At 37.6% G+C, this 17,989-nt stretch overlaps 1 protein-coding gene across 3 annotated transcripts in view; it reads left to right on the top strand.

Annotated features, from left to right (window-relative positions):
* Positions 1-17,989, top strand: part of CWF19L2 (CWF19 like cell cycle control factor 2) — a gene marked incomplete at its 3' end in the record, with an annotated part of 168,843 nt that overhangs the window by 107,756 nt on the left and 43,098 nt on the right. For all 3 annotated transcript variants that reach the window (XM_079708103.1, XM_079708102.1, XM_079708104.1), the window contains exons 11-13: positions 8,114-8,230; positions 10,208-10,345; positions 17,750-17,962. In XM_079708103.1, the coding sequence (XP_079564229.1) occupies positions 8,114-8,230; positions 10,208-10,345; positions 17,750-17,962 (468 nt within the window). The remainder of the gene's footprint in view (positions 1-8,113; positions 8,231-10,207; positions 10,346-17,749; positions 17,963-17,989) is intronic.

The raw sequence follows: 17,989 nt of genomic DNA, 5'->3' as shown, positions 1-17,989 counted from the left end.
TTCTCTAGGTCTGAAGTGGGTCTCTCGTAGACAACATATATATGGGTCTTGTTTTTGTATCCATTCAGCCAATCTGTGTCTTTTGGTGGGAGCATTTAGTCCATTTACATTTAAGGTAATTATAGATATGTATGTCACTATTCCCATTTCCTTAATTGTTTTGGGTTCGTTATTGTAGGCATTTTCCTTCTATTGTGTTTCTTGCCTAGACAAGTTCCTTTAGTATTTGTTGTAAAGCTGGTTTGGTGGTGCAGAACTCTCTCAGCTTTTGCTTGTCTGTAAAGTTTTTAATTTCTCCATCAAATCTGATTGAGATTATTACTGGGTAGAGTAATCTTGGTTGCAGGTTGTTCTCCTTCATCACTTTAAATATGTCCTGCCACTCCCTTCTGGCTTGTAGAGTTTCTGCTGAGAGATCAGCTGTTAATCTGATGGGGATTCCCTTGTGTGTTATTTGTTGTTTTTCCCTTGCTGCTTTTAATATGTTTTCTTTGTGTTTAATTTTTGACAGTTTGATTAATATGTGTCTTGGTGTATTTCTCCTTGGATTTATTCTGTATTGGACTCTCTGTGCCTCCTGGACTTGATTAACTATTTCCTTTCCCATAATAGGGACGTTTTCAACTATAATCTCTTCAGATATTTTCTCAGTCCCTTTCTTTTTCTTCTTCTGGAACCCCTATAATTCGAATGTTGTTGTGTTTAATGTTGTCCCAGAGGTCTCTGAGACTGTCCTCAGTTCTTTTCATTCTTTTTTCTTTCTTCTGCTCTGTAGCAGTTATTTCCACTATTTTGTCTTCCACGTCACTTATCCATTCTTCTGCCTCAGTTATTCTGCTATTGATCCCATCTAGAGTATTTTTCATTTCATTTATTGTGTTTTTAATCGTTGCTTCATTCATCTTTTGTTCTTCTAGGTCCTTGTTAACTGTTTCTTGCATTTTGTCTATTCTATTTCCAGGATTTTGCATCATCTTTACTATCATTATTCTGAATTCTTTTTCAGGTAGACTGCCTATTTCCTCTTCATTTGTTAGGTCTGGTGGGTTTTTATCTCCCTCCTTCACCTGCTGTGTGTTTTTCTTTCTTCTCATTTTGCTTATCTCACTGTGTTTGGGGTCTCCTTTTTGCAGGCTGCAGGTTCGTAGTTCCCGTTGTTTTTGGTGTCTGTCCCCAGTGGCTAAGGTTGTTTCAGTGGGTTGTGTAGGCTTCGTGGTGGAGGGGACTAGTGCCTGTGTTCTGGTGGATGAGGCTCGATCTTATCTTTCTGGTGGAGAGGTCCACATCTGGTGGTGTGTTTTGGGGTTTCTGTGGCCTTATTATATTTTTAGGCAGCCCCTCTTCTAATGGGTGGGGTTGTGTTCCTGTGTTGCTAGTTGCTTGGCATAGGGTGGCCAGCACTGTAGCTTGCTGGTCGTTGAGTGAAGCTGGGTGCTGGTGTTGAGATGGAGATCTCTGGGAGATTTTCGCCATTTGATATTATGTGGAACTGGGAGGTCTCTTGTGGACCCGTGTCCTGAAGTTGGCTCTCCCACCTCAGAGGCACAGCACTGACTCCTGGCTGAAGCACCAAGAGCCTTTCATCTACCCGGCTCAGAATAAAAGGGAGAAAAAGTAGAAAGAAAGAATTAGTAGAAGAAAGAAAGAAAGAGAAAAAGAGAGAGAGAGGGAGGGAGGAAGGAAGAAGGGAGGGAGGGAGGGAGAGAGGATAGAAAGAAAGAAAGAAAGGGAGGGGGCAGGGAAGGAGGGAGGAAGGTGGGAAGATAGGAAAAACAAAGAGAGAAGATAAAGTAAAATAGAATAAAGTATGGTAAAATATAATAGCGTTATGAAAATAAAAAAGTAATTATTAAAGAAAATTAAAAGCAAACAAACACACACAAAAAAATGGATAGAACTCTGGGACAAATGGTGGAAGCAAAGCTATATAGACAAAATCTCACACAGAAGCATACACATACAGTTTCACAAAATAGAGAACAATGGGAAAAAAATCATTAATTTTGCTCTCAAAGTCCACTTCCTCAATTTGGGATAATTCATTGTAAAAAGAGGAAAAGGGGAAAAAAATCATAAATCTTGTTCTCAAAGTCCACCTCCTCAATTTGGGATGATTCGTTGTCTATTCAGGTATTCCACACATGCAGGGTACATCAACTTGATTGTGGAGCTTTAATCCGCTGCTTCTGATGCTGCTGGGAGAGATTTCCCTTTCTCTTCTTTGTTCTCACAGTTCCTGGGTCTCAGCTTTGGGTTTGGCCCCGCCTCTGTGTTTAGGTCGCTGGAGGCCGTTTGTTCTTCGCTCAGACAGGCTGGGGTTAAAGGAGCAGCTGCTTCTGGGGCTCTGGCTCACTCATGCCGGGGGGACGGAGGGGTACGGAGTGCGGGGCGAGCCTGCGGCGGCACAGGCTGGCGTGACGTTGCAGCAGCCTGAGGCACGCCATGCGTTCTCCCAGGGAAGCCGTCCCTGGATCCCGGAACCCCGGCAGTGGCAGGCTGCACAGGCTCCCCGGAAGGGGGTGCGGACAGTGACCTGTGCTCGCACACAGGCCTTGTGTCGGTGGCAGCAGCAGCCCCAGCGTCCCACGCCGGTCTCTGGGGTCCACGCTTTTAGCCGCGGCTCGCACCCGTCTCTGGAGCTCCTTTAAGCAGTGCTCTTAATCCCCTCTCCTCGTGCACCAGGAAACAAAGAGGGAAAAAAAAGTCTCTTGCCTCTTCCGCAGCTCCAGACTTTTTCCCGGACTCCCTCCCGGCCAGCCGTGGTGCACTAACCCCTTCAGGCTCTCTTCCTGCCGCCAACCCCAGTCCTCTCCCCGTGCTCCGACTGAAACCCGAGCCTCAGCTCCCAGCCCCGCCCGCCCCGTTGGCCGAGCAGACAAGCCTCTCGGGCTGGTGAGTGCCGGTCGGAACCGATCCTCTGTGCCGGAATCTCTCCACTTTGCCCTCCGCTCCCCTGTTGCTGTGCTCTCCTCCGCTACTCCAGAGCTTTCCCCCTCCACCACCCGCAGTCTCCGCCCACGAAGGGGCTTCCTAGTGTGTGGAAACCTTTCCTCCTTCATGGCTCCCTCCCACTGGTGCAGGTCCCGTCCCTATCCTTTTGTCTCTGTTTATTCTTGTTTCTTTTGCCCTACCCAGGTACGTGGGGAGTTTCTTGCCTTTTGGGGGGTCTGAGGTCTTCTGTCAGCGTTCAGTAGGTGTTCTGTAGGAGTTCCACGTGTAGATGAATTTCTGGTGTATCTGTGTGGAGGAAGGTGATCTCCGTGTCTTACTCTTACGCCATCTTCCGAGTAGCTGGCATTGATTCTTTAATTTGTTTTTCTGATCTTTCATTGTTAGTGTATAGAGGTACAAAAATTTCTGTGTATTCTTCCTTTATCCAGCAACTTTACTGAATTCATTGATGAGCTCTAGTAGTTTTCTGTTATTATCTGTTGGATTTTCTATCTGTAGTATCATGTCATCTGCAAACAGTTACAGTTTTACTTCATCTTTTCCAATTTATATTCCCTTTATTTCTTTTTCTTCTCAGAATGCCATGGCTAGGATTTCCAAAGCTATGTTGAATAAAAGGGGTGAAAGTGGACATCCTTGTCTTGTTCCTGATCTTAAAGGAAATACTTTCAACTTTTCAGTCTTCAGTATGATGTTGGCTGTAGGTTTGTCATAAATTGCTTTTATTATGGTGAGGTATGTTACCTCTGTAACCACTTTCTGGAGAATTGTTATCATAAATGGTGGTTGAATTTTGCCAAAACGTTTTCCTGCATCTATTGAGATGATCATACGTTTTTTATTCTTTAATTTGCCAACATGAGGTATCACACTGTTTGATTTGCAAATATTGAAAAATTCTTACAACACTGATCATGGTATATGATCCTTTTACTGCATTATTGGATTCGGATTGCTATTGTTTTGTTTGAGGATTTTTGTGCCTTTGTTCATCAGCGATATTGGCCTGAAATTTTCTTATTTGTGGTATCTTGGTCTCATCTTGGTATCAGGGTTATGGTGGCCTCATAGAATTAGTTTAGGACTATTTCTTGTGCAATTTTTTGGAATAGTTCGAGAAGGATAGATGTTAACTCTTCTCTAAATATTTGATAGATTTCTCCTGTGAAGTGGTCCTGGACTTTTTTGGAAGATATTTTCATCATAATTTAAATTTCAGTACTTGTGATTGGTCTGTTCGTATTTCCTGTTTCTTCCTGGTTCAGACTTGGGAGATTGTAACTTTCTAAGAATTTGTCTATTTCTTCTAGGTTGTCCATTTTATTGGCAGATAGTTGCTTGAGGTAGTCTCTTATGATACTTTGTATTTCTTTGTTCTGTTGTAACTTCTCCTTTTTCATTTCTAATTTTATTGATTTGAGCCCTCTTCCTTTTTTTCTTGATGAGTCTGACTAAAGGTTTATCAATTTTGTTTATCCTTTCAAAGAACCAGCTTTTATTTTCATTGATATTTTCTATTGTTTTCTTCATTTCTATTTCATTTATTTCTGCTCTGATCTTTACAATTTCTTTTTTTCTACTAACTTTGTGTTTTGTTTGTTCTTCTTTTCTAGTTGCTTTAGGTATAAGGTTAGGTTGTTTGTGAGTTTTCTTGTTTCCTGAGGTAACATTGTATTGCTATAAACCTCCCTGTTAGAACAGGTTTTGCTGAATCCCATAGATTTTGGTTGTTGCGCTTTCGTTTTCATTTATCTCTAGGTATTGTTTGGTTTCCTCTTTGATTTCTTCCAGTGATCTATTGGTTGTTTAATAGCATATTGTTTAGCCTCCATGTGTTTGTGCTTTTTACAGTTTTTTTTTCTGTAGTTGATTTCTAATCTCATAGCACTGTAGTCAGAAAAGATGCTTGATATGATTTCAGGTTTCATAAATTTACCAAGGCTCACTTTGTGATCTAGCATATTGTCAGTCCTGGAGAATGCTTCATGTGCTCTTGAGAAGAAAGTGTATTCTGCTGCTTTTGGATGGAATGCTCTCTAAATATCAATTAAGTGTATCTAGTCTAATGTGTCATGTAAGGCTTGTGTTTCTTTATTGATCTGCTGTCTGGATGATCTGTTCATTTATGTAAGTGGGGTGTTAAAGTCTCCCACTGTTGTTGAGTTAATGTCAGTTTTTCCTTTTATGGTTGCAAGTATTTGCCTTATATATTGGGGTGCTCCTGTGTTAGGTGCATATATACTTACAGTTGTTATATCTTCCTGGAATGATCCCTTAATCATTATGTAGTGTTTTTTGTCTCCTTTAACAGTCTTTATTTTAGTCTATTTTGTCTGATATGAGTATTGCTACTCCAACTTTATTTTGATTTCCATTTGCATGGAATACCTTTTTCCATCCTCTTAGTTTCAATCTGTGTATGTCCCTAGATCTGAAGTGGGTCTCTTGTAGGCAGCATACATATGGGTCTTGTTTTTGTATCCATTTAGCCAGTCTGTGTTTTTTGGCTGCAGCATTTAATCCATAAACATTTAAGGTATCATTGATGTGTGTGTTCCTATTGCCATTTTCTTAATTGATTCGGATTTGTTTTTTGAAGGTCTTTTTTTATTTTTAACCATTCCTCTTTTGTTTTCTTCTCTTGTCATTTACTGAGTAACTTTATTGTTGTTTTTGGATTCCTTTTTCTTTTTTGTGAGTATATCTTCCGTAGATTTTCATTTTGTAGTTACCATGAGGATCTGATATAGCAGTCTGTATATAACAAGATTGTTTTTATGTTGCTGGTCTTTTAATTTCAAATGCATCTTCCAGTATCCTGCATTTGTTCTGTCCTCTTCTCACAATTGCTGGTTTTGATATCATATTTGTGTGCAGATGATTTCCTACCTTTACTTTATGTTTGCCTTTACTGGTGAGCTTTTTCATTCATAATTTTCTTGTTTCTATTAGTGGTCTTTTCTGCTTAGAGAATTTCCTTTAGCATTTGTTCAAAGGTATTCTGCTGGTGCTGAATTCTCTTAGCTTTTACTTATCTGTAATGCTTTTGATTTTTTTGCTGAAGCTGAAAGAGAGCCTTGCTGGGTAGCGTATTTTTGTTTGTAGGTTCTTCTCTTTCATCGCTTTAAATATATAGTGCCAGTCCCCTCTGGCCTGCAGAGTTTCTGCTGAGAAACCAGCTGATAACCTTTTGGGCATTCCTTTGTATGTTAATTATTGCTTTTCCCTTGTTGCTTTTAATATTTTTTTCTTTGTATTTAATTTTTGTTAGTGTGATTATTATGTGTCTCAGCATGTTCCTCCTTGGCTTTATCTTGTCTGGGACTCTCTGCATCTTCTTGACTTGGGTTACTGTTTCCTTTCCCCTGTTAGGGAAGTTTTCATCTATCATATCTTCAAATATTTTTTCAGGTCCTATCTCCCTGTCTTCTCCTTCTGGGACCCCTATAATAAGAATATTTCTGCATCTAATGTTACCCTAGAGGTCTCTCAGACTGTCCATTTCTTTTAATTTTTTTTTATTCTGTTCCCTGGCAGTGATATCCACCATTCTGTCTTCCAGGTCACTTGTTTTTCTACCTCATTTATTCTGCTGTTGATTCCTTCTAGTGTATTCTTCATTTCAGTTATTATATTGTTCATCTCTGTTTGCTTTTTAGTTTTTCCAGGTCTTTTAAAAAATTTTCTTGTATTTTCTCACTCTGTGCCTTCATTGGTTTTCTGAGATCTTGGAGCATCTTCAGTATCATTTCTCTGAATTATTTTTCCAGTAGATTGCCTGTCTCCCTTCACTTAGTTTTTCTTCTGGGGTTTTATCATATTCCTTCATCTGTGACATATTCTTCTGCTGTCTCATCTTGTCTAACTTTCTGTGTTCGTGGTTCCCATTCTACATGCTGTAGCATTGTAATTCTTCTTGCTTCTGCTGTCTGACCTCTGCTGGATGAGTTTGTCTTAGAGGCTTGTATACACCTCCTGCTAGGAGTGCCTTTTTCCTACCTGATGGTGGATAGAGCTGGGTCTTGTCCATCTGCTGTGCTGGGTCATGCTCAGGAAGACTTTAAGCAGATGGTCTTCTGATGGGTGGAGCTGTGTTTCCGCCCAGCTGGTTGTTTGGCCTGAGGCGTCCCAGCACAGGATCATACAGGCATTTGGATGGGGTTATGTCTGCGGGGGTGGGGGGGGATGACATGGCAGCCTCCATGGGGGCTCACACTAACGAGTACTTGCCAGAGCTGCCCCTGCCGGTGTCTCTGTCCCCTCAGTGTGCCACAGCCATCACCTGCCTTCGCAGGAGACCCTCCAATACTAACAGGTAAGTCTGACCCAATCTCTATGAGCTCGCTGTTTTTTTACCTGGGTCCTGTTGCACATGAGACCCTGTCTGTGCCCTTTAAGAGCAGAGTTTCTATTTCCCCCAGTACTGTGGAATTCCTCTGATCAAACCCCTCTGGCCTTCAAAGCCAGATTCTCTGGGGGCTCCTCCTCCTGTTGCCAGATCTGCAGGCTGGGAAGCCTGATGTGTGGCTAAGGACTTTCACTCCTGTGGGAGAACTTTGGTGGTATAATTATTTTACAGCTTGTGGGTTGCCCACCCGGCAGTTATGGGATTTGATTTTATCACAATTACGCATCTCCTACCATCTCTTTGTGGCTTCTTTTTTGTCTTTTTTGGTAGGTTTCAGCAGTGGTTTTGTCGATGGTTGTTCAGTTACTTGTGATTTTGGTGTTTCTGTAACAAGGGTTGAGCCTACGTCCTTCTACTCCACCATCTTGCAGGCAAGCCAGGATATTTAAATTGAAGAAACATTCATTAAATATGACATCTGCTCCATACATGATGGGCATTCTCATACAATGCCTGTTTGGATATTGGTGCTTTGTCATCTTTTAATATTGTCTAGAGGAAAACTATATTTGAAGCTTGCTTCTGTAATTGTTTTAAAAAATTAAATAAGCTTTAAATATTTTTCTTCACCTTTTTCATGAAAAGATTATGGTCACTTTACATTATAGTGGGTAATGAAAGTCTGTGAGGCTTAAGATAATCCATAATATTATGTGAAAACTAGAATCATTTTTATGCTCTTTTGGCTATTAAACATAAGGTTTCAAGACTCTTCTCAATAATTACAATTGTTATCTCTAAATCTTTCCACAGAATGAAGATCAGGAAGAAGTGATCCTTGTCAGAACAGATCATTCTGGAAGAGTCTGGCCTGTGAACACACCACAAAAACATCTGGAATCTAAAGGAGGGAGAAAGAAGAGACTGATTGTATGTTTAACATATGTCTTTTGTTTATTAATTCAGAATTCATTTTTTCCCTTTGTATCAGACTACAGTTGACCCTTTAACAACATGGGTTTGAACTGCAAAGGTCTACTTATACACAGAACGTTTTCAATAAATTACATACTGTAGTACTGCATAGTCTGTGGTGGTTTGAATCTGTGAATATGGAACTATAGATATCGAGGACTGACTCTAAAGTTATAGTCAGATTTTCAACTCCATGGGCATCACTGCCCCTAACCTTCGCATTGTTCAAGGGTCAACTCTATTTCAAAATATTTTCTGAAATGTTGCTTAATAATGAAAACATTAGAAGGTAGTAAATCACGTTCTTACTTTTATTTTAGTTATGATTCTCTGCCTTTTACAAAGTGAATTCTAATTCAACAACAGTTTTCAAATAATTGTGAACATTGAATTTTTAAGGCAGTTTTAATTTTAGTGTATATTTCTTTGACATTATTTCCAGCTTCTTTTTACATACTTATCATAACTCTTAGGGAAAACCTTGGTGCTATAGACCTGTGTTAGATCCTTTGTAAACCTTAATTTTCTTTTTCATCTTCTAGCTGCAACAGTTAATTTTTAGCACTACCTTGAGGCTCTTAAAATGGCAAAAACAACATATTCCATTTTCCCAAGTTAGATTTTTTGTTTTAAATTTGAAAGATCTTATAAATGGTAATTGGGTCCACAGAAGATTTGTTCATTTAGAATTCTTCTATCAAATGTTTACTATCTGCCTGTTGAATGCCTGTGCTGCCAGAGCTAGTAATTGATTTGTTCAGCAAATAGAAATGGGATGGATCTCTCTCCTAAAGAAATGGGATGCATTAGGGGTTTGAAAGGGAGATGTGGGAGAAGAATAAAGGTTTGAATTGTATGAAATGACAGAACTGGCTAGGGATTCATAGATGCATTGCCAGATGGCATTGAATACTCTTTTTTTGTGTGTGGTACGTGGGCCTTTCACTGTTGTGGCGTCTCCTGCTGCGGAGCACAGGCCCCAGACACGCAGGCCAAGCGGCCATGGCTCACGGGCCCAGCCGCCCCGCGCCATGTGGGATTCTCCTGAACCGGGGCACGAACCCGCGTCCCCTGCATTGGCAGGCGGACTCCCAACCACTACGCCACCAGGGAAGCCCTGAATACTCTTTTGAATTGCTTACTACTGAGTAGTCTAGGTATGGGAGTAAAGAGCATGACACATTTATTCAGGATTGAGGTTTGTTTTCTGAGTATAGTGAAAGGATAAGAGGACCAGAAAGGGGTTTGGATCCAGAGAGTGATTGAAGTCATGGAATGTGAGATTTAAGCTTGTGAAGACAGGAGTAGTCATGTGGGGAAAACATATTGGGAACATGGTTGTAAAGAAGTTGAAGACCAGGTTTTATTTGGATAAGGGAATGTGAGAACAGTGTTGAAGAGATTTGATTTGGTAGACAGTACATAGCACTTTTCTTTTCCACGTGTAGGTATGGAATCAACTGACAGGAAAACCCAGAATTGATTTAGATGAGAATCAGAATATCACCTTTTTTTCTGGTAGAGCTGTTTAAAGCAGGTTTGCTAATACTTCACTTTTGTTCTTGATATGCTTACTTGATCTCTGACTTCCCTTCACAGTGGTAGAGAGTTTTTACTACAAGGAAAGGAAGAGCATAGAGGAGAGAAGAAGGCATAAAACAATTCTTTCCTTTCCTTAAAACTCAGAAATCAGATACTATCATGCTTCCATCCTTGGGGAAGAGGGAAAAGTAAAGGGACAGAAGAGGGTAGGGAGTGTTATTCTAATGGAAATTTTTCCACATGGAGGCAGACAGAATAGGGATATACTGGAAAGAAAGATTATGATACACAGTGGGATTTTTACTTTTAATATCAGATTTATAGATAATTCATTAAAATACTTCAGAGACTTGTGTTTTCACTAAACTAATAATGTTCATTTTGTCATAGGCTTCTACCTATGAGGAAAAAGAAAGGGTCAGATACTTTCATGATGATGATACTCTAAGCCTAAATGATTTAGTCAAGAACGAAAAGATGGGAACAGCAGAAAATCAAAACAAACATTTTATGAAAATGACATCTAAGGTAAGATATATTCCTAGGATACCTTTGAATTTTGAGAAGCTGGTTACTCAGTCTACAATGATCTACTTTTCAGAGACAGCTAGTTCTTTATAATCATGATTTGTTTTATTAAATTAAATCCTTTGTAAGACATATTGGAAATGTGCATTTTAGAATTGACTTGATTGGGGAGTATACTTTTGGTATTCAGTTGTTTTTTTTAAATAAGAATTCTGGGTTAACTTTTTAATGTATTCCATGAAAATGTTAACTATATATTTGATCTACCATTTAAGGGAATGTTTGGGGCCAGACTTTAATGTCAACAGTGTGCTGCTAGTTAGGTGACCAGTCTGTTTTATCTTGATGCTACAGTAGTTCTTCATAATTATGCCACAAGGTATATATATTTGGAATAATATATATCATAAAGAAAGCATCTTGGAATAATCTTAAGTCTGCTTATATGAAAATTTTGTATGTTTTTAAATGTATGTCAATGTTTCATGGGTAGTAGGATGAATTTTTTTATTTCAAAATAGCATTCTTTGTTGCAAACCCTTCCATTGCAGTCCCTTCAAACATTACCATTAGCACTTTTTATCAAAGAGACATATGTAAAGTTAGGGTTTGACCCCACTGGAAGGATTCAGCTCACTGCCTATATTTACAAATGAAGTTTTATTGGAATACAGCTATGCACCTTTGTTTACATGTAGTCTAAGGCTGTTTTCGCTTTATAACAGCTGAGCTGAATAGTTGAGACAGAGACTGTACATCCCACAGAACTGAAAATATTTACTGTCTGGCACTTGACAGAACAAATTACCCTTCCTTGCTTATGACAGCATTGGTGATGGGAATTTGAACCTAGGGATCTGAGGGACAGGAGGGAGCCTTTTTACTGTATACCTTATTAGACTTTTTCTTTTAACTATGTGAATATATTACCTGATGAAAAAAATTAGCTTAATGGAAACTAGAATACAGGTAACGCAAGGTATCAAGTGTGTGTATGTGTATATCACAGAGAGTAAAACAAACTTGGGTTAAACAGAAATGATTAAAAAATTGTATGGGATCTTAACTTTAGCGCATTAGGATAATTTTACTTCTCTTTATTTTGGGGGAAATACTAGAAATATTCTAGGGTCTGGAAATTCACTGCAGAAAGAAGGACATATTTTTATGAAAATTTCCTTCTCAGAAATGGGGCAGTGGGACCTAATGAAACTTAAAAGCTTTTGCACAGCAAGGGAAACCATAAACAAGACGAAAAGACAACCCTCAGAATGGGAGAAAATATTTGCAAATGAAGCAACTGACAAAGGATTAATCTCCAAAATTTACAAGCAGCTCATTCAGCTCAATATCAAAAAAAACAAACAAGCCAATCCAAAAATGGGCAGAATACCTAAATAGACATTTCTCCAAAGAATACATACAGATTGCCAACAAACACACGAAAGGATGCTCAACATCACTAATCATTAGAGAAATGCAAATCAAAACTACAATGAGGTATCACGTCACACTGGTCAGAATGTCCATCATCAAAATATCTACAAACAATAAATGCGGGAGAAAATGTGGAGAAAAGGGAACCCTCTTGCACTGTTGGTGGGAATCTAAATTGATACAGCCACTATGGAGAACAGTATGGAGATTCCTTAAAAAACTAAAAATAGACCTACCATATAACCCAGCAATCCCACTACTGGGCCTATACCCTGAGAAAAGCATAATTCAAAAAGAGTCACATACCACAATGTTCATTGCAGCTCTATTTACAATAGGCAGGACATGGAAGCAACCTAAGTGTCCATCAACAGATGAATGGATAAAGAAGATGTGGCACATATATACAATGGAATGTTACTCAGCCATAAAAAGAAACGAAATTGAGCTATTTGTAGTGATGTGGATGGATCTAGAGAGTGTCTTACAGAGTGAAGTAAGTCAGAAAGAGAAAAACAAATACCATATGCTAACACATATATATGGAATCTAAAAAAAAAAATGTTTCTGAAGAGAAACAGGGGCAGGATAGGAATAAAGATGCAGATGTAGAGAATGGACTTGAGGACACGAGGAGGAAGTGTAAGCTGGGACAAAGTAAGAGAGTGGCATGGACATATATACACTACCAAATGTAAAATAGATAGCTAGTGGGAAGCAGCCACATAGCACAGGGAGAGCAGCTCGGTGCTTTGTGACCACCTAGAGGGGTGGGATAGGGAGTGTGGGAGGGAGACGCAAGAGGGAGGGGATATAGGGATATATGTATACATATAGCTGACTCACTTTGTTACACAGCAGAAACTAACACACCATTGTAAAGCAATTATACCCCAATAAAGATATTGGAAAAAAAATGAAACAGGGAAGATCATTTTATTTGGAAGTCTGAATTAAATATAGTTTTAATAATTTTATCATAATCCATTCATGTTTATACACAAGATTAAAAAACCTCATTAAAAACTTACTATTTTTTAAATTAATATAAACATAAATAAACCATTGCCAAATTCAATGTCATGAAGCTTGTCCCCTATGATTTCTTCTAAGAGTTTTAAAGTTTTAGCTTTTAAGTTAGGTCTGTGATGCATTTTGAGTTAATTTTTTTACATGGTGTGAGGTAAGGGTCCAACTTCATCTTTTTTTGCATGTGAATATCCAGTTTTCCCAACACCATTTGTTTAAAAGACTGTCATTTCCCTGTTCAGTGGTCTTGGCACCCTTACTGAAAATCATTTAACCATATATGAGTTTGTTTATTTCTGGGATCTCCATTCTATTCCATTGGTCTATATATCTTTCTTTATGCCAGTATCACATTATTATGATTATTTTTTTTTTTATGTTGGGGGTAGGAGTTTATTAATTTATTTATTTATTTTTGCTGTGTTGGGTCTTCGTTTCTGTGTGAGGGCTTCCCCTAGTTGTGGCAAGTGGGGACCACTTTTCATTGCGGTGCGCGGGCCCCTCACTATTGTGGCCTCTCTTGTTGCTGAGCACAAGCTCCAGACATGCAGGCTCAGTAGCTGCGGCCCACGGGCCCAGTCGCTCCGTGGCATGTGGGATCCTCCCAGACCAGGGCTCGAACCCGTGTCCCCTGCACCGGCAGGCAGACTCTCAACCACTGCACCACCAGGGAAGCCCAGTATCACATTATTTTGATTATTGTAGCTTTGTAGTACGTTTTAAAATCAGAATGTGTGAGACCTCCAACTTTGTTCTTTTTAAAGATAGTTTATTTGTAGTCCCTTGAGATTCCATATGACTTTTAAGATGGAATTTTCTATTTCTGCAAAAAGCATCATTGAGATTTTGATAGATGTTGCATGCATTGTAGATCACTTTGGGTAGTATTGACATCTACTCCCCTTTCTTTTATCTTATTCATTTTAATGTTATAACTATTTTATCACATTTTTCTTACTTATTTGGAAAAGAGATTCTCATAGTTCTAAAATTTATGATATACTATCTTGATCTTGTACCATCTAATCAATTTTCTTTAGGACTCTATCTAAATGAAAAACAGGCATATTTTCATGCCCCTCTTGTTTTCTTCACCTCGTTTCCTCCAGCAAATATTTTCACTTTTCCCCTTGTTGGTCTTATATTCTCCACTATCTAACAGCAGTCTGTCCATTAAAAATTTTTGGTTGAGTGTAAGGTCATAGATGTGTACGTGACTGATAAAGGTAAAAACATTTTGTGTCAAACCCCAAAGAGAAGACAATGGGAAAATGCAAATAATTAGAGGATGTAGGAGGAGGGAATTATTGTTCTGGGATAGATGAGTATCATATTTCAGTTGTGCTGAAGAGTCATTCAGACTTAATTTGCAAGACTGTCCCCTATTTAAGTCAAAAACTATGAATAGATCAGAGAAGTTCAGCAGCATTCATGGAACATAGGTTTAAAAAATAGAAATACTGTCTTCTGTTTTCAACTGATTTTATTTAAATTGAATATATTCCCTGACAAGTTATGAACTGATTTTTAATAACAATATTTTTAAAAATATATCATATGAAAGTAAAGTTACATGTTAGAAGTACATATTCTGCTCACTGGTGTGTTTTAGAAAAGATAAATACCCATCAGATATCTGTGTTCTCTTTTAATAAGTACCTTAACTTGATTGGGTATGTTTATTCTGGATGAAATTTAAGGTTTCTTCTAATTCTTTATTCTGCTTTGTAGACTATATTCACAATATTCCCTTTCTATGTTTTAAAGATGGGTTTCTTAAGTGAGAGAGGCTCACTATATGCCGGGCTCTCTCAGTTTTACAATCAAACTGTGTTTGATTCCTGGCTCTGTCTCTTAATAATTATGTGATTTTGATTAAGCTGTTTAGTCTCTCTTAGCCTCAGTTTTTTAATGTCAAGTGAGAATGACAGTTACTATGTTGTAGAGGTATTTGGCTGAGAAGATACTTAAAGTTTCTATTAATATCTAGCATATAGTTAGTCACTATTTTCATGAAAATTTTAGTGACCAGTTTGGACATTTTTCAAAATTTGATATATTATGGTTGAGATAAAGGTCTGAAGTTAAAATAATAATTTGTAAGTCAGGAGACTACATATAAATAGACAACCTAAAAGAATAGAGAGATCATCAAGGATTAATAAAGAGAAAAAGTAGAAGATAAAAATTAATTTCTGAAGCTAATGTGCTCTGAGAAATACCTTACTGATAATAATCTTTTTACCTGATTCTATAAATAATGACATTTTAGAAATTTTCTTCTGTTTACATTTAGTTTTACTTCTCTTTTCTAGTTTTTTAAGTTGGAAGATGACATCATTGATTTAAGGCCTCTCTTGTTTTCAAATATAAGTGGTTCTGTAATTGTCCCTCTAGGTACTGCTTTCACAGTACACCACAAATTCTCACATGTCCTGTTTTTGTTTTATTGTAGTTCAAAAAACTTTCTAATTTTATTTTTTATTTTTTTTGATAATCCGTGGGTTATTTGGAAGTACACTATTTAATTTTCTCATACTTGACTATTTTCCATATAGCTTTCTGTTGGAATTTCTAGTCTAATTCCATTGTTTTCAGTGCACATACTCTATGTTACTTGAATCCTTTTAAATTTATTGAGAGTTTGTTTTAAATCTGAGAATGCCGTCTGTCTTGGTAAATGTTCTCTGTGCACTTGAGAAGAATGTTTATTCTGCTGATGTTGGATACAATTTCTGTCAACGTTGGTTACGTCAGATTGGTTGATAGTTTGTTCAAGTCTTCTATGTGCCTATTGATTTTCTATTTGTTCATTTATAGAGAGAGTGGCATTTAAATTTCTGACTACAGTTGTGGGTTTGTCTATTTCTCCTACAGTTCTGTCAAGTTTTTGCTTCATATATTTTGAAACTATTATTAGGTGCATAAACTTTAGGATTGTTTTGTCCTCTTGATGGTATAAGTCTTTTATTATTATGAAATGACCTTCTTTATCCTTCATAATATTCTTTGCTTTGAAATCTACTTTCTCTGACAGGAGTACAGGCACTCTGGCTTTCTTCCTATCTATTTAAATATATGGTAAGATCAAAACAGTCATTTTCTTTTTGGTATTTAGTAGACTAAGTAAAACTTAGTCTAATGGAAGAAAAACATAAGTTAATGAGCTGTTTTGATACAGTGTGGTCTTCATGAAACTGATGTCAGTATAGTACTGAAGGAGCTTGGACGATCTAGAAAAGTTCTTTCATGCAGGTGACAACTAAATCTAAACCTCAGATTAAAAAATAAGTAGGGGTAGGAATGGCAAAATTGAGGGCAGAATTGGTCGGAGAGCAATATGTGCAAAGCCTGACGGTAACAGTACTTTTGGAAACTAAAGTAGGGTGGCAAAGTGTGGAATTTGAGTAGCGATGTGATCACATGTGACTGAGGTGACTCACATTTATGAGTCCTTATTGTGTGCCAGGCATGTGTTGTAAGGATGAAGAAAGATAACCCTATTAGATGGATAATATTGTTATAGCCATTGTAAAATGAGGAAATAAAACAGAGAGAGAGCGCAGAGAGATTAAATAACTGCCCAAGATTATAGAGACAGGAGATAGAATTTTACCATGGTTATTCTGACTATAGAACCCACGCTCTTAACCATTATACCGTTCTGAGTCTATGACTTAGTAGGCCAAACAACAGTTTGAACTTGATCCTGTTCACAATGTAGAGCTCTTTGAGGATTTTAAGTAGGGACATAAATAAAATAAGTAAATAAATTTTTTGTTTTAAAAACATCACCCTGGCTACAGTTTATGTTGGGGGAGGTATAGAGAAGGTGCCTTGAGATACAGTTGAAAAATGTTTTATGTTCTATGTGGAGTGTATGCTAATTTTTTTTTCATAGATGAGGTTCTGGGATTTATTTTTTAATAAAAATAAACTTTTAATTCCTAATTTAAATAAATTAGGAGTTTGGGTTTAACAGATGCACACTACTATATACAAAACAGACAAACAAGGACCTACTGATAAGCACAGGGAACTACACTCAACATCCTGCAATAACCTATAATGGAAAAGAATCTGAAAAAGAACACACACACACATACACATACATATACATATTTATTTACCCATATATATATAACTGAATCACCCTGCTGCACACCCAAAACCAACACAACATTGCAAACCAACCACACCTCAATAAGATAAATAAATAAATAAACTTTTAGCAGAAGTTTTTAGCATTATCACAACACCATTTTCATACACACCCAAATTAACAATAGTTCTTGATACTGTCAGTGGCTGTTAGCCAAAGACCACCAGGGGCACACAGAGTTAAACAACTTGGGTTTATTACTTATTGCAGCAAGGCAGAATGCACACCATGTTGAATTGCTCAGTATCTCAGTAAGAGGGTGTTAGAAAAGACTTATTAAAGAATTTGGTTTTGTACACATGAAATTTACATAGTTTTATAAATCGTTGTTACCTCAATAAAAACAAATGAAAAACAAAATTATTTTTAAAAGAGAAAGGGGAACATTGCTCTCAATGCTCTCAATATACATATTAGCAAATTCGCTGGTAAGTTTAATAGAGCGTATGATAATTTTAAGGTGAAGGTTGTTCTTAACCTCTCTGTGGTTCAAGTTCCTCATATATTAAATAGAAATGATAATGCTTCCCTTATCATAGGAGTATAAAACAATCAAACTGCATAGAACTGTACATAGTAAATACTCAGTAAACTTTAGCTGTGATGATAATAAATTGATCCTTGCAGGTCAAGCTTAAATTTTAATCATGTTTTCTTTTTTCTTTTAATGTAAGAGTTTTATCACAGGACTTACAGATATGACTTCAGTATGCCACAGTACAATAAACTGAATTAACTACTACCTTCTCCCCACTACTATTATTTTGTTTTTTCAGTTTATGGGAAAAACAGATGGAGACTATTACACTCTGGATGACATGTTTGTCTCCAGAGCAGCTGAGAGAGAATGTTTTGCTGAAGAGGAAGAGAATCAGAGGAAAAAAGCTATTGCTGAGCACCGGAGTCTTGCTGCACTAATGGAAAAATGTCTGTATTGTTTTGACAGCTCTCAATTTCCCAAGCACCTTATTGTTGCAGTAGGTGTTAAGGTAAGATATATAACGTTTATTGCCCTA

Source organism: Hyperoodon ampullatus (assembly GCF_949752795.1).
Source record: "Hyperoodon ampullatus genome assembly, chromosome: 7".
Lineage (NCBI taxonomy): Eukaryota > Metazoa > Chordata > Mammalia > Artiodactyla > Ziphiidae > Hyperoodon > Hyperoodon ampullatus.
The sequence above is the reverse complement of the archived record's forward strand: the minus strand, read 5'-3'. Positions and strand labels throughout refer to the sequence as shown.